The sequence below is a fragment of the Ranitomeya variabilis genome, chromosome 7 (assembly GCF_051348905.1).
Source record: "Ranitomeya variabilis isolate aRanVar5 chromosome 7, aRanVar5.hap1, whole genome shotgun sequence".
NCBI lineage: Eukaryota > Metazoa > Chordata > Amphibia > Anura > Dendrobatidae > Ranitomeya > Ranitomeya variabilis.
Window position 1 is genome coordinate 202,805,034 of NC_135238.1, and position 25,834 is coordinate 202,830,867.

Consider the following 25,834-nt stretch of genomic DNA (forward strand, 5'->3'; position numbering starts at 1 on the left):
CGATACCCATACTTTTAAACATCCGAGTGGTGAGTGAACTTCGAGAAAGTCCAGCACGCTAATGTCTGTTCTTTTCTCCTCTCTTGTCTCCATCTTTCCCCTCTTTTCTTACATACATTGGGGGGGGGGGGGGTGGAGTATATGAGGTCCTCAAAAAATATAAGGCAAAAACTAAGAATAAGGAATGTCCCTTGTACAAAAAGCCTTTAAAAATATCCTGGAGTAAAAATCTGTCAGGTGTGTATTAACAAGACAGTGGCAGAGGAAACACCCTCCTTTATGGAGAGCCTAAGATCTCTAATCCAGTCAGAGGTCTGTAGGTCTTCAGAGTCAGAGGAGGACTCAGATATAGCTCGTTGCTCAGATAGTAGCTCAGAGGAGGAAGATACATTTCCAGCGGAGGCTACGGATAAGCTTATAAAAGCTGTTCGCTCTACCATGGGGCTGGTAGACAAGAAAGCAAAAAAGTCAGCCCAAGAACTCATGTTTAGTGGTCTGCAAAAGAAAAAACGAAGATCATTCCCTATTAATGAACAGCTACAGGAACTGGTTAGGAGGGAATGGCAAAAACCGGAGAAGTCCCAGATAATCAACTCCCTAAAGAGGAGATATCCTTTTGAGGAGGATGCATCCTCATCTTGGGATAGGGCTCCAAAGATTGATGTGGCGATTTCAAAAGTTGCCAGAAAATCCTCCCTGCCCTTTGAGGATTTAGGTTCTCTGAAGAACCACTGGACAGGAAAACAGACAGTTGCCTGAAAACAGCATGGGAGGCCTCGGCAGGAGCACTAAGGCGAGCTACCACGGCCACTTGTGTAGCCAGATCCCTAAAAATATGGATAGACAACCTGGAGGAGCAGGTAGAACAAAAGGTTCCCAGAGAGACTGTCATAGAGGCAATACTGGCGATAAGAGCAGCGCCAGCATTTCTAGCTGAGGCTTCAGCAGACTCAGCTAGACTGGCAGCAAAGTCAGTAGCATTATCCAATACAGGACGCCGTGTGATATGGCTTAAATGCTGGCCGGGAGACACACAGTCAAAGATGAAACTTTGCTCTCTACCATGTGAAGGGAATTTCCTGTTTGGACCGGCATTGGATGAGGTATTGGAAAAAGCCGGCGACAAGAAAAAGAATTTCCCAAAACAGCCATTCCAGTCCTTTCGGCGCTCCTTTCAGAGAGGCTGAAAGTTCAGAAGACAGCAGTATAAAGACCGAGACAGAAACAACTTTGACAAGCGATCCAGGGGAGGAAAAGGCTTCTATTTTGGCAAGCCCTCCAAAGATACCAAGAAACCCTCCCAGTGACGGTCTCTCTCAGGTGGGAGGGAGGCTCTATCACTTCCTTCCAGCCTGGGATAGGATCTCATCAGGGCCGGCATCAGCACCTGGCACACCCGGGCAAGTGCCGGGGCCCTGGCGAGACGGGGGGCCCACTTACGCTGTCATAGATCCATCTGGCCACTTGCCCTTTCAATTTGCGGGCACGGAGGTCTTACAGGTGCGGGCAGTGGGAGCTGGCACAAGCATCTTCTCCGTCCATGCAGGGCCAGGCAGGCACATAGGGGTTAAGAACGCAGCCAGCGTGACACTGTTTGTGGGTGGAGAGAGCACATTCTCCTGCTATGCTCTCCTGCCCCTGGCTGCAGTGCTGAGCTTATCAGGCAGACAGTCTGGGTGAGCTGGGGCGGCCATGGGCTCGGTGGCTGCAGTTGAGCTGCTGAAGTATATTATATACTTCAGCAGCCGCCCAGCCCAGGCCCCCAGCGCCTGTCCTGTATATGTATATACTGTATCTATACAGGCTGTATAGATGCAGTATATATAATATATATACAGGACAGGTACTGGGGCCTGGGCTGGGCGGCTGTTGAAGTATATACACTGTACAGTACCGCTCCCCCTGTATATATACACTGTACAGTACACTCCCCCTGTATATGTACACTGCACAGTACCACTCCCCCTGTATATATACACTGCACAGTACCACTCCTCCTGTATATATACACAGCACAGTACCACTCCCCCTGTCCTGTATATATACACTGCACAGTACCACTTCTCCTGTCCTGTATATATACACTGCACAGTACCACTCCTCCTGTCCTGTATATATACACTGCACAGTACCACTCCTCCTGTCCTGTATATATACACTGCACAGTACCACTCCTCCTGTCCTGTATATATACACTGCACAGTACCACTCCTCCTGTCCTGTGTATATATACTCTGCACAACACCACTCCTCCTGTCCTGTATATATACACTGCAGAATTTACAATAGCTATCAATCATGTAAGAAGTGAAATCTGGCATTGTACTATATAGCTATATTTCTCTGCTGTATCTGGGCATCATGAATTGTGGTATGTATTAAAGGGGGAGGCCTACTGAGACTCTTTTGCCCGGGGCCCTCAAAAACCTGGAGCCGGCCCTGGATCTTATCCAGCGCGTGGATCAGACAAATTGTGGGTTCAGGCCTCAAATTAAAATTCCACCATTGGCGCTCCAAGAAAAAACATGCAGACTCCAGTACAGTCCCCACAAGAAAAACAAAAGAGTCTGGAAGGGGAAGTAATATCGCTCCTAGACAAACATGTCCTGGAAAAGGTTCCGATAGAGGAAAGAATTGATGGTTTTTATTCCCCCCTTTTTCTTATAAAAAAAAAAAAACGGACAATTCTTGGAGAACAATCATAAATTTGAAAGGCCTCAACAGGTTTCTAATAATCCCGTCATTCAAAATGGAGACGATAAATTCAGCAGTCAAACTCCTATATCCTCAGTGTTACACATCAGTCCTAGACCTAAAGGACGCTGATTACCACGTCCCAATCAGACAACAAGATGGCAAGTTTCTCAGGGTGGCAGTTCAGATCGGGTCCCAGTTACGTCACTTTCAGTACAGGGCTCTGCCCTTTGGGATAGCAACAGCCCCACGGGTATTTACAAAACTGATTGCAGATGCCGCAGCACATCTCAGAGAGAAAGATACTCTGATAATACCTTATTTAGATGACTTCCTGATAGTGGGGAAAATTTTTTCTCACTGTCAAGAGCAAGTCAGGATAGTGATGGACACACTACAGACGCTGGGATGGCAACTGAACCTTAAAAAATCCAAACTGGAACCAGCAATGGTCCAGAATTTCCTGGGGATAACGGTAGACTCGGTGGCGCAGGAGAGTTGCCTCCCAGAAGAAAAAGAGGAAAAAATCAAAAAAATAATTGTAACAACAATAAAAAAGCCAGAAATGACTTTAAGAAGAGCCATGTCGGTGTTAGGGTCCCTAACCTCCTGCATACCAGCAGTAAAATGGGCCCAGTTCCATGCAAGAGAACTGCAATGGTGTGTGCTGCAGAACGACCTGGAACTTCAGGGGCAGCTAGAGCAGAAGCTCATTCTCCCGGTCTCTGTACTCCAATCACTCAGATGGTGGTTACAGATAGAGTCATCTCCGAGAGGAGTTCCCTGGATATACACAGCCTCCAAAGTAATCACAACGGATGCCAGTCCTTGGGGGTGGGGAGCTCACTCAGACACACTATGGGTCCAAGACCCCTGGGCTCAGGAGGAAAAAAATCTATCCTCACACGAGTGGGAACTCCTAGCAATCAAAAAAGCGCTAAGGAGGTTACTTCCACACTTAACAGGGCATCATGTGAGAGTCCTATCGGACAACCGAACAGCGGTCGCATATGTAAACCACCAAGGGGGCACCAGTTCTCGGTCACTGATGCAGTTAACCAAAAAACTCATGGCTCTGGCAGAACAGAATTTCCTCTCATTATCGGCCCTTCATATCCGAGGTGTAAACAACCTGAGATCGGACTTTCTAAGCAGGAACTGCTTGAGGCAAGGAGAATGGTCCCTAAAAAAGTCCAGTTTTCAACAGATAGTGCACATGTGGGGAAGACCCAGTGTAGACCTCTTTGCTTCAAAAGCCAACAAAAAGGTTCAGAAATTCTGCTCCCTAAACCCAACAGACAGGCCGTTAGTAGTAGACGCCTTCAGCATAGAATGGACGTCAGGACTTTTGTATGCCTTCCCACCGATATGTCTGTTACCAGCAGTTCTGAAGATCAGAGAGGACAAGGCCAGGGTAATTGTAATAGCTCCCTTTTGGCCGAAAAGACCATGATTTTACTGGCTGAGAGTGATGTCATTGACAGACCCATGGGTACTCCCAGAGGACCGGGACCTTCTAACACAGGGTCCCTTCAGCCACCCGCAGAATTCCGGGCTGCATTTGCAAGTCTGGCATTTGAAAGGTCATTGTTAGAAAAAGAAGGGTTCTCAACTGATTTAATATCCACCTTACTTAGTAGCAGAAAACCAGTAACGACCAGGATTTATGGGAGGATATGGAAGAAATTCTTGTCCGGCTCAGGGCCAATACGGGAAGGGGAGGTCCTGATAGTGGCAATACTGGAGTTCCTGCAAAAGGGTTTAGATCTGGGATTGGCTGTTAGTACCCTCAAAGTGCACATTTCAGCTCTAGCAGCCTTATTCAACTGTGACCTGGCAAGCAATAGGTGGGTGACCCGGTTTATCCGAGCGTGTAGTAGAGCTGACTCTGTACCATCCCCTACTCCTCCACCATGGGATCTTAATTTAGTGTTGACCGCTTTGACAGAAAGCCCCTTTGAGCCATTAAATACAACATCAGATAAGGTACTAACATTAAAAACAGCTTTGTTTGTAGCACTTACATCGGTCCGTAGGTTGGGGATTTACATGTGTTATTGGCAGATCCTCCTTACACACAAATTAAGGACGACAGGGTTGTATTAAAGTTAGATCTAGCATATCTCCCCAAGGTGGTGTCAAGATTCTATAGGGCTCAGGATATAACTCTACCCTCTATTTGTCCTAACCCTAGCAACAAAAAAAGAGGAGAGGCTCCATTGCCTAGATGTCAGGAGATGTATCTTGCAGTATTTAGAGGCAACAAAATCCTAGAGGAGACAGAGGGCTTTATTTGTTTCATTCCAGGGGTCAGGAAAGTGCCTTAAAGCCTCAAAGCAAACTATCGCTAGATGGGTGAGAGAGGCCATTATTCTAGCGTATAGTAGTGCAGGCAGGGCTGTTCCACAGGGTCTAAAAGCCCACTCCACAAGGGCTATGGCGACGTCCTGGGCGGAGAGAGCAGATGCTACCATCAACCAAATCTGTAAGGCGGCCACTTGGTCCTCTCCATCTACATTTTTTAAACATTATAGGTTAGACCTATCTGCTACCTCTGATCTCACATTTGGGAGAAGAGTGTTACAAGCAGTGATCCCTCCCTAAAGAGAATACAAATCTCTGTAACTCTCTCGTGGTGCCATCATGCATGATGGAAAAACACGGGTATTACATACCTGATAATGTGTTTTTTCATGAAACATGACGGCATCTTTATATTTCCACCCTTTTGATCACGTCATTAGTTGGGTGCATTATTAGCGTTATACACTACCTTGGGTGTTGGTGATTAGAATTATAAAGTATGTATTATTTATGTGTACACTAACCGGCGGAGTTCCTCTCGTGCTCTGTAAAACAACTGATGCGGAGAGAGGAGCCGCCCCTTTTATCTTGAAGGTTTCCTGTCCTTGAAGGGCGGATCCCCTCTCTCATGGTGCCGTCATGTCTCATGAAAAAACATTACCAGGTATGTAATACCCGTGTTTCTTGTACAGATATACAGAATGATATTGGAAGGGGCACGGCAGAAGAGCTGAGACCGGAGACTGTGATTGTAATTAGAAAATACTACAACCAGGACCTATATTATCCTGCTACCTAGGATGCATTGCTGACACTAATATTGGCAGTGATTAGATATGATAGCGCGATTTTATAGTCCTTTCTTTTTTTTTTCCAGCTAAAGCACAGGCCCCTTGTACCCTCCACACCTGAAGCCCAGGGATACCTCCATGAACCCGTACAGCTTTCTAACAGTATCCTGCCTTGAGCTTGTGGAAAATGCCATAGTAAAGGCGAGTCGCACAGGCAGCTAACCTATAATTACTGTCACACTGTAAAACCAATTTCCTCAGATGGCGTGCCTCTGAGCCAGTGAAAATAGCTTGCTACTAGAAATTCCACTGCAACAACCCCCTGATTAAAAATTGCTAACAAGTGACTTTCCACTGATTTCAGATCCGTTATTTCTTCTTTTTTTTTTTGCTCAGAATTGATCTAAATTATTTGAATATAGGAAGATTTATTTATATATTTTTTGCTATGACCTAATGAAATGTTGAGCAATATTTTAACAGATTTGTCAAATATGTTAACCGTTTTATCACCATACAAGGCTTTATATAAATATTTTAGCCTATTATTTCATATTTAACACATACTATTTTTCAATTATTGAGGCAGTTATTTTAGGCCACTTTTAGACGTCCGGTGTTCAATACATAATTTTTGCAGATAGAACGAAAACCCATTATAGTCTATGGTGCTATATACATACATCCGTGGAGGGAAGGGGGGTTCCAGGCTGTGTATCTCCCCAAAAATCACAAAAACATATCCGTTTCAGATCGGAGTCATGGCTCAAAATTACCCATACAAGCCTATGGGTCCGTGGACAGCACATGGATGGCATCCGTATACAGTCTGTTTCTGGCGGTGATTGGAATTGGGAGGACAAGCTTTATCATTTATTTATTTCACGAGTGAAAATCACTGATGAAACACTGAAGGTGAAAACTGGGACACTGGCCAAACATTGATGAAACTCTTGATCCAAAACTGATGAAATTCTGACTATTTGTTTTGCATACGTGACGTCTGAATGAGGCCTTAGATTTCAGTTTTGGACTCAAAGACAGTCCCAGATCCACCGAATGTATTAGAAAGTGTGACTTTATTGTGCATTTTACTAATATGGAGTAATTATTTTTGCTAAATATGTCATAAGATTGTCATACGAAGCATCAGTTTTAACTAAACTTCTCCATATATTTTAACTTAGCTTACCACATCTTCCTCAGTCCATGAATAAATATCAAAGGAGGGCAGCAGCTGAAAAAAAAGAATGAGAAAAAAAGAACAAGAAGTTTAATATTCGTGGATTAATATCACCTACTGATATCACAGCCTTCATTACAAAATGGTATTATTGGATTACACGTCCTTAAACTTTGGTTCACAATAGTAAATTCCATGGTTGAGCTCCATTCTTCTCCACTAGATGAACCAAAAAAGTCTTAGGCCAGGTTCACATTGCGTTAAAGCAGCCCGTCAACGCATAGCGCTATAGCATACACGCCATCGCGTTATGTTATATCGCTAGCGCAGATGATTCATCTGTGCTAGCGGTGATGGAGCCTCAGACGCTGCTGCCTGTGTCCGAGGCTCCGTCACTGAATGACAGCACATCGCTAGCGCATGCTGATTATGGCATGCGTTGGCGATGCGCTCAATAATAGGGGTTAATGGCAGCGTTAACGGACTCCGTTACACCGCATTATGCCGCGGTCTATCGCAGTCCGTCTAACGGACTACCATAACGCAATGAGAACCCAGCCTTAGGACGTTTTCTTGGCTTGGAATTTCTTATAACCTTCATTTCTTTCTTGAATCAGATCATTTTTATTAAGCAAAACCACTCTACATACAGTTTTCTTTTTCCACGCAGGAAGCGGAAACAATCACATAAGATATTGACCTATTCCTTCTTTTCTTTTCTACTTTTTTCCTATCCCCTTGCCCCTCGATCTTTGGATACACCCGCTTCACCATTCATTTTCCCACTTTCCTTTTTCCACCTCTTGATTTATTTCATACATCCGATGGCTGCATTTTTCATGTGTTTTTTTTAACAAAATATCGCTGTATTTTACATAGTAGGTGAGGATGGCTTGTATGGAGCTGATCTACATTGTATGGATGCTCATTATATGTAGTATATCACAAATCATACAGGCAGCATGGTGGCTCAATGGTTAGCACTGTTGCTTTGCAGCACTGGGGTCCTGGGTGCAAATCCCACCAAGGACAACATCTACAAGGAGTTTGTATGTTCTCTCTGCATTTGGTTGACTTTCATCTGGGTTCTCCGGTTTCCTCACACACTCCAAAAACATACTCATAGGATATTTAGGTTGTAAGCCCCAATAAAATAATAAAAATCAAACACATCAGTAACACCACCTGTCATGATCTCAATGGCAAGAGAACATAGCATAAGCATATATAGGAACTAGCTCTTGGAAGATGGGGACTGAGCTGACCATGAACTAAACCTAACGCACAACTAGCAGTGGCCGGGTAGCATGCCTACGTTGATTCTAGATGCCCAGCACCAGCCGGAGGACTAAATAAAACTAGCAGAGGAAAATATTAGTCCTAGCTCACCTCTAGAGAAATACCCCGAAAGGAGACAGAGGCCCCCCACATGTATTGGCGGTGAGTTGAGATGAAATAACAAACGTAGTATGAAAATAGGTTTAGCAAATTTGAGGTCCACTTACTACATAGCAGAAGACAGAAAGGACACTTTCATGGTCAGCTGAAAACCCTATCAAAAACACCATCCAGAAATTACTTTAAAACTCTGGCATTAACTCATAACACCAGAGTGGCAATTCCTGTTCACAAGAGCTTTCCAGACACAGTAACGAAACTACAGCTGTGAACTGGAACAAAAATGCAAAAACAAACATGGACAAGAGTCCAACTTATCTAGTAGTTGTCTAGGAGCAGGAACAAGCACAGAGAGGCTTCTGATAACATTGTTGACCGGCAAGCAACTAACAGAGCAGCAAGGTTATATAGCGACTCCCACATCTTGATGGGAACAGGTGAACAGAGAAGATGAAGACACCAGTTCAATTCCACCAGTAGCCACCGGGGGAGCCCAGAATCCAAATTCACAACAGTACCCCCCCCTCAAGGAGGGGGCACCGAACCCTCACCAGAACCACCAGGGCGATCAGGATGGGCCCTATGAAAGGCACGAACCAGATCGGAGGCATGAACATCAGATGCATTCACCCAAGAATTATCCTCCTGGCCGTATCCCTTCCACTTGACCAGATACTGGAGTCTCCGTCTGGAAACACGAGAGTCTAAGATTTTCTCCACAACGTACTCCAACTCACCCTCAACCAACACCGGAGCAGGAGGCTCAACGGAAGGCACAACCGGTACCTCATACCTGCGCAATAATGACCGATGAAAAACGTTATGAATAGAAAAGGACGCAGGGAGGTCCAAACGGAAGGAAACAGGGTTAAGAATCTCCAATATCTTATACGGGCCGATAAACCGAGGCTTAAACTTAGGAGAAGAGACCCTCATAGGGACAAAACGAGAAGACAACCACACCAAATCCCCAACAGAAAGCCGAGGACCAACACGACGGTGGCGGTTGGCAAAAAGCTGAGTCTTCTCCTGGGACAACCTCAAATTGTCCACCACCTGCCCCCAGATCCGATACAATCTCTCCACCACAGCATCCACTCCAGGACAATCCGAAGATTCCACCTGACCAGAGGAAAATCGAGGATGAAACCCCGAATTACAGAAAAACGGGGACACCAAAGTGGCAGAGCTGGCCCGATTATTGAGAGCGAACTCCGCCAATGGCAAAAAAGCAACCCAATCATCCTGGTCAGCAGACACAAAACACCTCAGATATGTCTCCAGGGTCTGATTAATCCGCTCGGTCTGGCCATTCGTCTGAGGATGGAAAGCGGACGAAAAAGACAAATCTATGCCCATCCTAGCACAGAATGCCCGCCAAAATCTAGACACGAATTGGGTCCCTCTGTCAGAAACGATATTCTCAGGAATACCATGCAAACGAACAACATTTTGAAAAAACAGAGGAACCAACTCGGAAGAAGAAGGCAACTTGGGCAGAGGAACCAAATGGACCATCTTAGAAAAACGGTCACACACCACCCAGATGACAGACATCTTCTGAGAAACAGGCAGATCTGAAATAAAATCCATCGAGATGTGCGTCCAAGGCCTCTTAGGAATAGGCAAGGGCAACAATAATCCACTAGCCCGAGAACAACAAGGCTTGGCCCGAGCACAAACGTCACAAGACTGCACAAAGCCTCGCACATCTCGTGACAGGGAAGGCCACCAGAAGGACCTTGCCACCAAATCCCTGGTACCAAAAATGCCAGGATGACCTGCCAACGCAGAAGAATGAACCTCAGAGATGACTCTACTGGTCCAATCATCAGGAACAAACAGTTTATCAGGTGGGCAACGATCAGGTCTATCCGCCTGAAACTCCTGCAAGGCCCGCCGCAGGTCTGGAGAAACGGCTGACAATACCACTCCATCCCTAAGGATACCTGTGGGCTCAGAGTTACCAGGCGAGTCAGGCTCAAAACTCCTAGAAAGGGCATCCGCCTTAACATTCTTAGAACCCGGTAGGTATGACACCACAAAATTAAACCGAGAGAAAAATAATGACCAGCGCGCCTGTCTAGGATTCAGGTGCCTGGCGGTCTCAAGATAAATCAAATTTTTGTGGTCAGTCAATACCACCACCTGATGTCTGGCCCCCTCAAGCCAATGGCGCCACTCCTCAAAAGCCCACTTCATGGCCAAAAGCTCCCGATTCCCAACATCATAATTCCGCTCAGCGGGCGAAAATTTACGGGAAAAGAAGGCACAAGGCCTCATCACGGAGCAGTCAGAACTTTTCTGCGACAACACTGCCCCAGCTCCGATCTCAGAAGCGTCGACCTCAACCTGAAAAGGTAGAGCAACATCAGGCTGACGCAACACAGGGGCAGAGGAAAAACGGCGCTTAAGCTCCCGAAAGGCCTCCACAGCATCAGGGGACCAATCAGCAACATCAGCACCCTTCTTAGTCAAATCGGTCAATGGTTTAGCAATATCCGAAAAACCAGCAATAAATCGACGATAAAAGTTAGCAAAGCCCAAAAATTTCTGAAGACTCTTAAGAGAAGAGGGCTGCGTCCAATCACAAATAGCTTGAACCTTGACAGGATCCATTTCAATGGAAGAGGGGGAAAAAATATATCCCAAAAAGGAAATCCTCTGTACCCCAAAAACACACTTAGAACCCTTCACACACAAAGAATTAGACCGCAAAACCTGAAAAACCCTCCTGACTTGCTGGACATGAGAGTCCCAGTCATCCGAAAAAATCAGAATATCATCCAGATACACAATCATAAATTTATCCAAATAATCGCGGAAAATGTCATGCATAAAGGACTGGAAAACTGACGGAGCATTAGAAAGACCAAAAGGCATCACTAAATACTCAAAGTGGCCCTCGGGCGTATTAAATGCGGTTTTCCACTCATCCCCCTGCCTGATTCGCACCAAATTATACGCCCCACGAAGGTCAATCTTAGAGAACCACTTGGCCCCCTTTATGCGAGCAAACAAATCAGTCAGCAACGGTAATGGGTATTGATATTTAACAGTGATTTTATTCAAAAGCCGATAATCAATACATGGTCTCAAAGAGCCGTCTTTTTTTGACACAAAGAAAAAACCGGCTCCTAAGGGAGATGACGATGGACGAATATGTCCCTTTTCCAAGGACTCCTTTATATATTCTCGCATAGCAGCATGTTCAGGCACAGACAGATTAAATAAACGACCCTTTGGGTATTTACTACCCGGGATTAAATCTATGGCACAATCGCACTCTCGGTGCGGAGGTAACGAACCAAGCTTGGATTCTTCAAAGACGTCACGATAGTCAGACAGGAACTCAGGAATTTCAGAGGGAATGGATGATGAAATGGAAACCACAGGTACATCCCCATGAGCCCCCTTACATCCCCAGCTCAACACAGACATAGCTCTCCAGTCGAGGACTGGGTTGTGAGATTGCAGCCAAGGCAATCCTAGCACCAAATCATCATGTAGATTATACAGCACCAGAAAGCGAATAATCTCCTGGTGATCCGGATTAATACGCATAGTTACTTGTGTCCAGTATTGTGGTTTATTATTAGCCAATGGGGTGGAGTCAATCCCCTTCAGAGGAATAGGAGTCTCCAAAGGCTCTAAATCATACCCACAGCGTTTGGCAAAGGACCAATCCATAAGACTCAAAGCGGCGCCAGAGTCGACATAGGCGTCCGTGGTAATAGATGACAAAGAGCAAATCAGGGTCACAGATAGAATAAATTTAGACGGTAAGGTGCAAATGGAAACAGATTTACTAAGCTTTTTAGTGCGCTTAGAGCATGCTGATATAACATGAGTAGAATCACCACAATAGAAACACAACCCATTTTTCCGTCTAAAATTCTGCCGCTCGCTTCGGGACAGAATTCTATCACACTGCATACTCTCTGGCGACTTCTCAGTGGACACCGCCAGATGGTGCACTGGTTTGCGCTCCCGCAAACGCCTATCGATCTGAATAGCCATTGTCATGGACTCATTCAGACCCGCAGGCACAGGGAACCCCACCATAACATCCTTAATGGCATCAGAGAGACCCTCTCTGAAAGTCGCCGCCAGGGCGCACTCATTCCACTGAGTAAGCACAGACCATTTACGGAATCTTTGGCAGTAAATTTCCGCTTCATCTTGCCCCTGAGATAGGGACATCAAAGTTTTTTCTGCCTGAAGCTCCAAATGAGGTTCGTCATAAAGCAACCCCAAGGCCAGAAAAAACGCATCCACATTGAGCAACGCAGGATCCCCTGGTGTCAATGAAAAAGCCCAGTCTTGAGGGTCGCCCCGGAGCAAGGAAATCACAATCCTGACCTGCTGTGCAGGGTCTCCGGCAGAGCGAGATTTCAGGGACAAAAATAATTTGCAATTATTTCGAAAATTCTGAAACCCGGATCTATTCCCCGAGAAAAATTCCGGCAAAGGAATTCTCGGCTCAGATACAGGTGCATGACAAACAAAATCTTGCAAATTTTGTACCTTCGTGGCGAGATTATTCAAACCTGCAGTTACACTCTGAAGATCCATTACAAACAGGTGGAGACAGAGCCATTCAAGGGTTAAGAGGAGGTAAGAAGCAGCTAGACAGCAATTAAGGGCTAGGCAGCAAAACTCTGAGGGGAAAAAAAAAAAAAAAAAAATTTCCCTTCAACACTTCTTTTTCTCCTGCTTCAGCCCAAACAATTAACACTTTGTTGGCCGGTCAAACTGTCATGATCTCAATGGCAAGAGAACATAGCATAAGCATATATAGGAACTAGCTCTTGGAAGATGGGGACTGAGCTGACCATGAACTAAACCTAACGCACAACTAGCAGTGGCCGGGTAGCATGCCTACGTTGGTTCTAGATGCCCAGCCCAGCCGGAGGACTAAATAAAGCTAGCAGAGGAAAATATTAGTCCTAGCTCACCTCTAGAGAAATACCCCGAAAGGAGACAGAGGCCCCCCACATGTATTGGCGGTGAGTTGAGATGAAATAACAAACGTAGTATGAAAATAGGTTTAGCAAATTTGAGGTCCACTTACTACATAGCAGAAGACAGAAAGGACACTTTCATGGTCAGCTGAAAACCCTATCAAAAACACCATCCAGAAATTACTTTAAAACTCTGGCATTAACTCATAACACCAGAGTGGCAATTCCTGTTCACAAGAGCTTTCCAGACACAGTAACGAAACTACAGCTGTGAACTGGAACAAAAATGCAAAAACAAACATGGACAAGAGTCCAACTTATCTAGTAGTTGTCTAGGAGCAGGAACAAGCACAGAGAGGCTTCTGATAACATTGTTGACCGGCAAGCAACTAACAGAGCAGCAAGGTTATATAGCGACTCCCACATCTTGATGGGAACAGGTGAACAGAGAAGATGAAGACACCAGTTCAATTCCACCAGTAGCCACCGGGGGAGCCCAGAATCCAAATTCACAACAACCACCCTTGTTCTCTGTTCATACATGTTGGAGGAACATTGCTGATGGAGGTCTACAGATATGTGCCCGTAGGGTTACATGAAGCCTACACAGATGTTGTGCCCATTCTCTAAAGTCAGCCATACACAACAGAAGAATGTCTGCTGAATGATGGTTCGGTTGAATGTTCAGCCGCCAATCATCTTTGCAACTCTCACATACACAGAAAGGCGGGTGCTCCTGTGTTCTCTATGAGACAGCCGCTGCCAGACATCTCTCATGGCGGCTTATCACCAAGAGAACAAATTAATTTGCAGTCCGAAATCAGACATGCCCAATAGAAATCTCTTTCAATAACAAGTTATTGAGAATCACATAAATATTAGTGTTATCCAGACCTGTCAATATCGGCGGGTTATGCGAACATTAATCTAATGTGTATCGGGCGGGGGCTTTTTACTGAAGTGGAGATGAGAATTATGCACAAAATTTTATTTTACATACCCTTTCTTTACGGTAGTTTCTCCAAGGCGCGTGGTCATCGCCTATTACAATGGGATGAGGTTCATCTACCACAAAACTGTCTAAAATGCATTTTTCATACCAGTAGAAGTGTCAACAGGAGTTTTCCACCACTGGCCAAACTTTCGGCAAGATACTAATAACTGTTATGAATTTCTCTACTAACCGGTTTCAGCAGTTGTCATGTGTCCGCGTGTATGCAATTGGTATACAGGCAGTCAATTGCTGACTAGCATCTCATCTGCTTCAGAATGAGGTATGAGCTAATAGACTTTCTATGGACCTGAACCTCCACTGATCTGCCCATCTACATACTAGAAAACGAAAAAAATATAGGTACACTTTTATAGAACGGCGGTCCAGCTTGTATGTTGCAGTTCAGTCTATGGAGCAGACTGGTGAACATGGTGTCCCCCATCGTTTATTAATACTTATCCTGTGGACAGGTGATAGATGTATTTCCTGGGGAAAAAACCCTTTAAATTGAATGTTCCCTGTAATAATACATCTTTATAGGGATCTGAGCTCTGTTTATTTCATAGAGAGACCCAAAACTGGTATTAAATCATGCTGCTTAACCAAAAGTGATGTTTTTCTTTAAATCTAGAAGGTAGATGTGGTCAACCACTTTGGAAGCGATCACATAGTAGCCAGATTATTTCCATATCGAGTGGATGATGACTTAATTTATAGAGGCTGATACTCTTCCATACATTCCATTTTCCATAACGCCTGATTAGTAATATCACATGCGCGGAACCAGATTGACCATTTGCATAAACGGCTCGAATACATTATGTCCTCACAATGGCATCAGACACTAATAAATTGAGGTTCAATCACTTTGGTCAGGGAAACAGCATGTGAACCCTTTTAGAGCCCCCACTATGCCCGCTGACCACCATTCCCTCTAGTTGGTGCATGCAGATAAAGAACAATTTATTTCGGCAACATTTTCCATTAACGCGATCTGTATTTAAATGATCTGCTCCGAAGTAATACATTTGCTGACATATGTATAAATCAAAATGTCCTTGGACTTTTTTTTCTAGCTTATTTTCTTTAATATGTGATCCCAAAGCAAACGTCAGTGAAGAACTGGAAAAAAAAAAAGTGAATTCATTGGTAAGAGACAGACAAGGCCAGAGTTCACTTGTGAAATATATTATCCTCTGCTGTCCTGACGTCCTCAGCCGGGGGTCAACATTTACCCATGTGCGTGGTGCACTGAGGTCCTCGGTTATTCTTCCTGAATTGCTTTTTACTATGATTATCCAATTATTCATTCAAAAAAAATAAAATGCAAGCAGAATTGTGATCGCTGTCAGTCCTATCAGCAGTTCTATATTTCCATTAAACGGTGGTTAAAAATACATATATGCATGGCATAAGTAGAAGGATATGCTAAAAGCCCCGTGCTCAAAGTCAGTATCACGTCCGAATTCCCACTCTTATAATTGCATGTAGACATCTAATAGCATAAATGTAACACAGAGGTCACCTTTATGGCTTCTAATGGTTATCATTAAGCTAATATTATTTGACTATGGCCAGTGAGGCTTGATTTAATGAAAACCGAAGCTTTATGGAAATGTTCTATTTAGTTCCGGGGAATTCAGGGTTGTTGAAAAACTGTCAAATTAAAGAAAAAATAAAGATGCAGTGAAATTAATTTATAGTGTGTAAATCTGCAAGAAAACAACAGCGTAATGTCATGCAGCTACTTTAGTTGAAATGCACCACATTGCTTTGACTTACCAACCAACCAACCAAGGAGCCAGGGCTTCTTTGCCGTTGTCTCTGCTTGGCACCACCGGCATGTTAGACGTTCAATATGTGGAGGTCAGAGCTTTGAGTAGAGTACAGAGTGGATTTAATCTTCCCCTAATAAGTGTGATACCCTTAGTTTTTAAGGGGAACTGACACCGCAAACATTTTTCATCAAGGCATCCGGAAACAGCCTTAAAGGGGTTGTCCGTTCCAAACTGACAAGTTTGAAGTCACTGTGTGACCACAGACTTATGAATCCCCTGAGGGCAAGCAAGGTGCGCTGCAGAGATTCGGCGGACTCAGACCCGGGAACGGAGGGTATGTATGGATTATACAAACTCCCGCACAGTGGGTGCGGTTACGCTTTCCGTAGACTCGTATAGAGCCGAGGCCGTGTCCCGTCTAGTGACGCGGCTGCCTAGTGGTCGTGGTCGACTAGAGGCTGCTCCCACTGGTTGGGGATATGTATAACTCATATATATAACCTCCATTCCTGGGTTAATAACATAATTGGCAACTTTGGTGATGTCTGGGAGATTATTGCACACCACCATTTTCCATCTCCTGATTTGTGCATTTCGATGCTATGACTCCATCTGATAATGAGGCATCCCAGTGTAATGCACAAGAAAGCACTGCTTTGCAGGAGTCTTTTGGAAGTTTTGGGAAGTGCATGGTAGATTTACCTAGTTCTTTTGAAGTCTGGTAGGCATCCCTTTTTTTTTACAAAGCCTTACAGATGTTTCGATGCTCTAGTACAATCAATTTTCTCCTCTGGGGCCCTAGATTATGTCATGTAATCCATCATGGCCATCCTTGACTAAGAAGAGTTACCAAGGAAGGAGAAGAGTCCACATAATCTATGACCTTTATTTCAGCCCTCTTGGATTGGTAGTAATGTAGAGATTGACAGGCAGGCAATGTGAGCAGAAGTATTCTAGCAACCTTTTTGGTAGCTCTTTACAGATATTTATATCTATGTTCTTAAAGGGACCCTGTCAGCACAGAATGACTATTCAAACCAAGTACAGGCAATACAGTTTATCATGGCGGGGTCAAACTTTTATATACACCTCCCACCTGCTTGGTTTCCATCTATCTCCACTCTTCTCTGGTACTATGAAGCCAGAGCTGTCAATCAAAGAAGGTGGGTGGGAATGGAGATGGAGGGAAAACAAGCAGGTGGGAAGGTGTATTTAAATGACTGGCCACACCGTGATGCACCGAGCAGCAGGCCTTACTTTGAACAGTCATTCTGTGCTGCCTGAGTCCCTTTAAAGGACCCCAGGAGTGGTTTTATGGCTAATTTTGCAAACAGTATATCAAATTTTCTCACTGCATAGAACATGAAAAATCAAGCCATTTTGAAGTTGGGATCCATTAAAAATGTCCTACCATTCTGCTTCTACAGCTCCCATGCAGGTTATGCATCTTTTTGGTAACATACAACAGAATCTGTGTAGTCTGATTCTGCATGCATTTCCCTTCAATTTGTCTTTGACTTTTTGAATAACCAACCAAGTGTACTTAGCACAAAGTTCATAAAATTAAGCGATTCTCTAAGAATCACACACTCAGCATCGGTGTGTAACAGTACAAGGGAGAGGAGATCCTCATGGGTTATAGAAGGGGAAATCAGTGCAGGAATGAAGCTGTGTTGATTCAGGAATGAAGCTGTGTTGATACATGAGAGCTAATGAAGGCAGCAGCATTTTGGAACACAGAACACACATCCTGCATGTATTACTGAGAAGGACACAACCACATGAGGAAAGTCTAAAACTAAGAGCAAACTGCCTGAGAATGAGTACAGCTGGAAACAAAGTGCAACTTTTATAAGTCAAGGAGATTTTTGTTTCATGTCCAATGTGTCTATACAGTTTCACTGCAGTTTTAGTTGAATTTTTTTACTGCACGAAGACTGTCAAGAAAAAAGCAAAGATCACTGAGCAATAGGCAATTACTTCTATACTGCCACTCGCTACAAAGTTCGGTATGTTTGACATATATTGTAATGAGGAGCGATTAGCTGCTCGCTGCAGAAAGTAATCCGTCTAATAACAGTAAATTGCTTTGTTCTTTAATACTGAAACCACTGGATAATCTGCCATTCCTAATACAACCAGAATAAATATGTTCTCTTCAATTTTAAGCAAAGTAGAAATTCATTAAGAGCATTGAAACTGCCTGATTAGAGAAATACAATACTTAAATATGCTGTAATTCTTCTTAATACGGCATGACAGATCGGGGGATTGAAAAGTGGTGATGAATCCTATTCTAACACGGATGGCTCAATACAAGACAATTGCCTGAAGAATGTATTAAAGAAGGGTAATCTGTATTGCCAGGACCTGCGGCGTTTAATTACCGCGAAGCAGACAAGACTAAAGTGTTGAATGTTATTAGTGAAGAAATGTGAAAGGGCTTAAAATAAACAGGATCCGGTGCTGCTGGGCTTAGAACTTTGATATAAAAGATTCTTTGTTTTCTGAGATTTTTTTCTTTCTTAACCAGAAAGTTATGTTCTTTTTTTTCCTGAAGAACGAACAAAGTACAAGACAAAATGTTAAATTGTTAATGTTGTTTATAACATATAAGTAATTATTAAGTCACCAATGGCCACTAATCCCAGTGGATGTGACACATTAGTGTTGAGACAAGAGTCCAAATGAGAGCCAGCACTAACATATTTAAAAAAAAATAGCTTTATTGATCCAGTTGTATAAAAGGAACAAAAAATGGTTGAACGCAACAACTCAAAAATTAAAAAGGCAGAAAAGAAATATCGACTGCGCTCGCAGGAAACATGCTTCAGACCTAATTTTTGTGCTGTTGTGTCCAACCATTTTTTGTGTCTTTTTTACCACTGAACAATTCTTTTAAGAAGATGTAAGTGCCGGCTATCGTTTGGACTGTTGCTGTTACTGGATTATTTTTCCATGCACCTGGACAGGTGGGCTGATTGCTCCTTTTTCACAGTAGTGTTGAAACCACAACCAAAAGCTGCAGAGAGAAGTGGTTTTCCGAAGGGTGGCCCAGAGAAGATGGCTATTATGTAGAATATGTGGTAATACTGAAAATCAATACTGGATAAAGGGTGGTCTTCTGCAAGGGTGGGGTCTACCAATGTACAAATGTTGTGAAACTCAACTCAAGCAGTAAAATCATACAGGCCATGTGACTATGAAATGCCATAGTCGGAGATTATTTTTTATGGGCAACAGGGAATCAAATCGGAAGAAAACGTTAATGCATTTGGAAATAAACTATATCAAGTAGTGAAATGTGAGATTAGGTAAGATACAACAGTTGATCAAAACTGGCCACCATTATTACAGCCAGTGCAATCTTCATCAGTAGCATTCCCTGCTTAGGCAAGGTGCGTGTGTGTGCGTGTGTGCTGGCAAGTAGCCTGAGCCTTAGGCCGGGTCACACGACAGTATTTCCTCTCGCCCAAGAGGATCGGGGTGATTATGCTAATCACATTCTGATCAGAGTGTAATCCAATTTTTTTTGCCAGATGAGGAGTTGATGCAAAACAAATGTCTCCATCTTCTCCATCCTGTCAGTCCACGGACTGATTGACTTGTATGGCCAAGTGCGATCCGAATATCTGATGCATGATAAGATTTTTTTCGGACATGCACGACTCCATAGAATAACATTGGTCAATCCATTGTTGTTGTTTTTTTTTTTTTTTTATCGCATTCAGACAGAAAATACTGTTGTCTGTACCTGCCCTAAAGGTGACCACACACATAAGGATGAAGTACGCTGATGACTGAAAAATTGTCTGGTGGACCATCGTCGTGCTGCCAGAGCCAATCTATCTAAATTATTGGGAAGTAGTTAAACAACCAATAGGCTTGATGAGAACGTACAGATTCAGCGTTTTCAAATGGCATAGTAGATGGCCATTTAGAAGATAGACCTGAAGTGAACCTGTCAACATGTTTTTACTTACAGGGGTTGTCCAGTGATAACCTGCTAATCAGTGGGGGTCCGACTGCTGGACCTGTATCGATCGGCAGATTGGATAATTTTTATACCCGACAGGAAACATTTATTCCTGTTACAAAATGTTTCAGCAGGTCGGATGCCTGATCGTTGCTCCATTCATTCCCTATGGAGCTGTTGGAATAAGCAGAGTGCAGTTATTGGCGGCCCCATAGGGCATGAATGAAGCACTGGTCACACTGCCACCACATTCTTATGGGGGTATAGGTTCCCCAATCTGCCGATGAGAGCAGTCGGACCTCAACTGATCAACAAGTTATCATCACCTATCTTGTGGACAGGTGTTAACTTTTTTCCACTGGACAGCCCCTTTAAGAAAGTAGTGTTATGGCTGTCTAAGTGCTTGTACCCCTTAGGTGATGATGAGCGGATCGCTAGTGGTCCTCATTTGGATAATGGGACATCGCGTAGAAAGTGTTTACTGATGACAAAACTTAAAAGAAAGAATGAATCAACCTGTCATCTTAAACCGTGTAACTACACTCATCCAGTAGTCATTGGCTTCACACTCATGTATGGCTGTCACTTATTAGTTAAAGGGATTTTCTCATTTATTCACACTGAAGCTTAATTACAAATCACTGATTAATGAAACATTCTGCAACTTCTAAACATTTTGTTTTTCAATTTTTCGCACTGTTTTAATATCTATTTGCAGTTAGTGATTAACCCCTTAAAGGCAATCTGTCACAAGATTTTTGCCTCCTAATCTGACAGCAGCATAATGTAGAAACAGAGACCCTGATTCCAGCTATGTATCACTTACTGGGCTGTTTGGTGCGGTTTTGATAATCTCCTGCTGTTAAAATAATGATTTTTATCACTAGCGGACTAGTAACCTGCTGTCCTGTAGTCTTCTATATTAATGAACTCAGTATAACCCTCCCTCACCACTGATTGGCAGTTTTCTATGTACACTGTACATAGGCAGAATGTGGCCAATCAGTGGTGTGGGCGGGGTTATACAGAGCTCAGTACTCAGAGAACTGGATGATCTGCAGCAGATAGCAGGGATTTTACCAAAGTGATAGCAAGCAACTCAATAAGTGACACATCACTGGAATCAGGGTCTCTGCCCCTACATCATGCTGCTCTCAAGTAGAACCTGGTGACAGATGCCCTTTAAAGATCAAACCTAAGTTGACCTCAATGTTCACACGTTTTTTTCATAGTCACATTCCCAGAGCCAATGAACTTTTTTTGCTACTTTTTGGGAGTTTGCTACCATTTTTCAGTCTGAAATCTTCTAGCACCTGGGAAGTACGGTATTAGTTCTGATACAGTTTTTAGGTTTCGAATGTAAACTTGAATACTTCAAAGTGAGATCTTAGACATTTTATAGAATTAAATTACAAATCAATTTGGAAAGTCATGGAATTTTTAATTTTATAATGTTTAAATAACTTGACCATATTATTTGTATTATTAAAGGGTCGCCCAGTACTATTTTATACTAAAACCTAGCCCAGTGTGATCTAAAGATCGCAGCCCATCACTCCTACGCACTGCTGACAGTGTGCCCCGCCGCTCTCCATACATGGCTGCTGTAACCAATCAATGGACACTGATTGGCTGCAGCTTTGATATTCTGTGCAAGCCAGAAGAAATAGACTCTCTTACGTCACGTCAAGGCTGCAGCCGATCAGTCACTGCTGATCGGCTTTAGCGGTCACGTAACATTCCTCGCCTCTGACATTGACAATGGTGTGTAGGAGAGGCAGGGTCCGGAAAGGTGAGTTTCTGGGCTCAATTTTAGTTATAAAATTAGTAGTTCGCAACCCCTTTAGGTAGCAAAGTTTGACCTGAGACCTCTGATTTCAAAAAGAACACAACCGCAAATCTGGTAGAACTTCTTTTTAATTGTTAATGGTAATTAGATAAGTGACATAACTGTAGACCTATTCCTACGTCAATTTAATTTAGGTAAATGAGAAATAATAGAAATCCAAGCAAATACTGTGTCCTATCTCTTTTGAAAAAAAAAAAAAGGCTTTACCATTATGGCTTACTATAAAAACAATGAAATATATTTACAGTTCTCAGGCTACTAATATCGCCTGCCGTGTGAATGTCTTTGTATTTTGGCACCACACAACCCTATTCATACCGTGTCACAGTTAAACCCATTTGTGATCATACAGAGCAATAAATATGAAATTCTTCAAAGGAAGTGTTTAGTAGAGCCATGATCTCACATCATAAATAATATGTTTTCAGCAGAATCTTCGGGCTCAAAAAGTTAATGTATTGGCAAAAAAAAACAAACTAAAGTAAAATAAACTTCATTTAAACTGCAGCCAGCATTGAGGTGTTTGCCAGCTATGAAAAGATATGCAAAAAAAAAAAAGTTACATTTTGGTATCACAAACAATTACGCGACTTTTATGATATCTTGTTTCATAAGAAAAGACAATGTTTCAAGTTACACCACATAAAAGCAAATACAACAACATATGAACAAATTCATCTCACATAAAACTGACCTAAAAAAAAAAAGTGTGTATACAGAGGCAATTTTTTTTTTATTACGAAAGCCAAAACTGGTTGACTTTGTGATTCACGCATTATGAAAAGTTCCAAAAAACAACATATGACTTCATTTTTCTAAACGGTGTTTTCAATCGCTACTGTCGTCTGACCAATCGAAATCGCTGAAGCCGATGGCCGTGTTAATCTTCTTTCCTTTCCTGACAGAGGTGGTTTTGCTGGAATTCTGCTTGGCTTGCATGTTAATTTGCATTCCGGAATGCAGGACAGGTCCTACAACTCCCATGTCGAACATATTCCCGAAGCCCTTCATCATGGCCTGTAGGCTTTTGTTCACGTTATCTACCTCCCCGTTACTGGTGGCTGTGATCTGACATGACATCTCTGCGCTGTTTGACTCCTCTGTTTTAGATTCAAAGAAACACTTCTGAGAAATTCTCGGAGCAAGAGGAAAAAAAAGCTATTAAAAAAAAAAGAAGAAGAAGGAAAGGACAGAAGGAAAAAAGTAAAAGTTAAAATCAATATAAATCAAAAGGAGCCATAAATAAACTGGATTAGTTGGCGGTAGATGAAAAATTAAACGATTAGTGAATCAAAACATGTCAGATACCAGCAGATATCTCATTTGGTCTTTTGATTGTGTTTCTATATTATTATTATTATTATTATTTTTACTATTAGGGAAGATATCCAAGAAGAGAAAACGAGAAAAGTTTTGATAATGAGAATGCAAAGAAAGTGTAATAATCTCAAAGTAAAAGCTACGGTCATCAAGAGTTCTGATCAGCCATCAAAAGAGATTTCCAGCTCCATGTTTTAAGCACCATTCCATCGGCGGGGGGGCGGTTTCACCTCTGGAGTGGTGCTTTAAATATACATCCCCTGCCCCCGGTACTATACTCACCCTCTCGTGTCACCGTTTTTCAGCAACACTCTAGTCCCACTGATTAGCTGGAAGTCAGAAGCTACGTCACAAGCTTTCAATGCAAGTCTATGAGAGCCAGTACGAGGCTCTTGTAAACTTACATTAATCAGTGACCTTTGACCACGCTCCTTGAAACACTGGAGCTGCAGAGAAGTCACAAACTGCAGGAGACAAAAGGGGGACGGTGGCGAAAACAGACGAAAACGCCGGAAGGTGAGTATCAGAGAGAGGGCAGGGGACTTGGATTGTAAGCACCACTCCAGCGGTGAAATAAAAAATAATGTTGGAAGTAATAAAAAATGGCAGATTTTACACACCTCCTTCATTGGTTTTGAATTATGTGGTCTGACCTCCATGTGAATGTAGGCATATGCATTGTTTGTGCTGGCAATTACTGTATGTCTATGATCTGCTCTAGATTTGGGACATTTAAAAGGGTTGTGTAGGAACAAAGGAGAATAGGTATTTTGTCCCCGACTCTACATTTACTTCCTACCCTATTCCCGTGTCGGAACGTGACTATTGGCATAATAAATGGAGCTCCCTTCTATGACTTACCAGATGGAGAAGGAGGCTGGCTTAGCTAACAAACAGCCATTAAAGGGGTATTTTATGACAGTAGCTTCTAAGTGGTTCGATCTGGAGTGAGTGGTACATTTATTCACCAATCTCCCCCTTCTTTGTACTCCTATGAAGCCATGCCTGCAGCTAGACTTCAGAGCAGATCGGTAAATTATCAACAAGTTTTGCAGTATATTGTAAAAAGATCAAATGCAGGTTCAAGGGTCTAAAAGATTGTGAAAAAAAAATTAAAAATCTAAAAGTTCAAATAATTTTCTCAATCTAAAAATTAAAAAAATATACAAAAACAGGCATATTAGGTATTGCTGCATCCATAACAGTGCCGTCTTTTTAATCTATATGGTAAATACCATGAAGAATTTTATTTCAGTCATCTTGCCTTAAAAATAAATAAAAAATGATAGAAAAAAAGGCACCGGTAGAACAAAATGGTACCGATATGTGACAACATAGCACACCCCATAAAAGAAAGACAAGCCATTACATCGCTCCATACGTGAAAAAAAAGGGTATTAAAAAATTAATCTACAAATAATGAAATAATTTACAGCAGTAAAAAAAAAATGATATCCAAGAGTTTCTCTTTTATCTATGCACTACATTTAATGTGTAACCTGAAATATGATATATTCTAAATGTCAATAATGAATGTATTGATGATAAATTATGTTGCTTTTGTTAGAGATTACTGGTTTAATTGATTTTTTTTTATTAATTAATTAAGATGGAATACATTTTCCAAAATTAACAAATTACCACCTATCCACACAACCCTTTTAATGATATGTGTATTTTGTTGTTTGCTTCTACCTTTCTGAAGTTCTACAATCTCAGTAACATTATATTTCACACATAGTAAATGTTTTCATTCAAAATAACTTTAGAAATCACAATCAGAAACAAAATTTATTTGGACAATTTTTGTTGAATAACAAGAAAAATACAAAGAAATTACACACAATATTAATTTATCAAATACAAAGGTGAGAAATGTTAGCAAATATATTAATACGTTACATTTTGGTGTGAATATAATAAACGCACAACATGCAGTTCATGCAGCACAGGCACAATAGGGGATTATTATGAAGATCTTTTTGAGAATCTGGGACAAAGCAATTATTAATTTGATAGATTAAGTGCTCAATTATTTTCTTGATCAAGTGAATAAATAGCCCACTATACTATACTAGTTATTATTACAGAAGAACCAATAATTTGCAATTATTACAAAAATAAGACGTGACACTTAAAAGGTAAATCCAAATTATACACATGGACAACACTGTTGGTGCCCTTCTGTTAAAGTAAGAAAAACCCACAACGGTCACTGAAATAACTTGAAACTGACAAAAGTAATTTTCAAGGTAAATTTACTTAATATCATCCAAGAAAAATCAGACTTTCCTTTTTTTGCTTTTCAATTGTGGTTCAACAGAACATTCTTGAAAAACAAACTAGCAAAAATGGTCTGGACAATAATCACGGATCCCTTAACTTAAAGTTTTGTTGCACAGCCTTTTGAGACAATCACTGCAAGCAAACGATTTCTGAAACTCTCTATGAGACATCTGCCCCTGTCAACAACTATTTTTGACCGCTCCTTGTGAACAGACTGCTTCAGGTGTGAAGGCGCCTTCTCCACTCTGCAGGTTTCAGCTCCTTCCACAGATATTCAAATGGATTTACATCAGAACT

At 42.3% G+C, this 25,834-nt stretch overlaps 1 protein-coding gene across 3 annotated transcripts in view; it reads right to left on the reverse strand.

Moving 5' to 3' along the window:
* The window catches only part of MAP3K20 (mitogen-activated protein kinase kinase kinase 20), a 204,536-nt gene that overhangs the window by 48,511 nt on the left and 130,191 nt on the right, over positions 1–25,834 (reverse strand). For 2 of the 3 annotated variants that reach the window (XM_077272676.1, XM_077272677.1), the window contains exon 12: positions 6,982–7,026. In XM_077272676.1, coding sequence (XP_077128791.1) covers positions 6,982–7,026 — 45 coding nt within the window. Of the gene's footprint in view, positions 1–6,981; positions 7,027–21,981; positions 23,090–25,834 lie in introns of those variants that run through there. The other variant, XM_077272679.1, reaches the window with a different exon arrangement.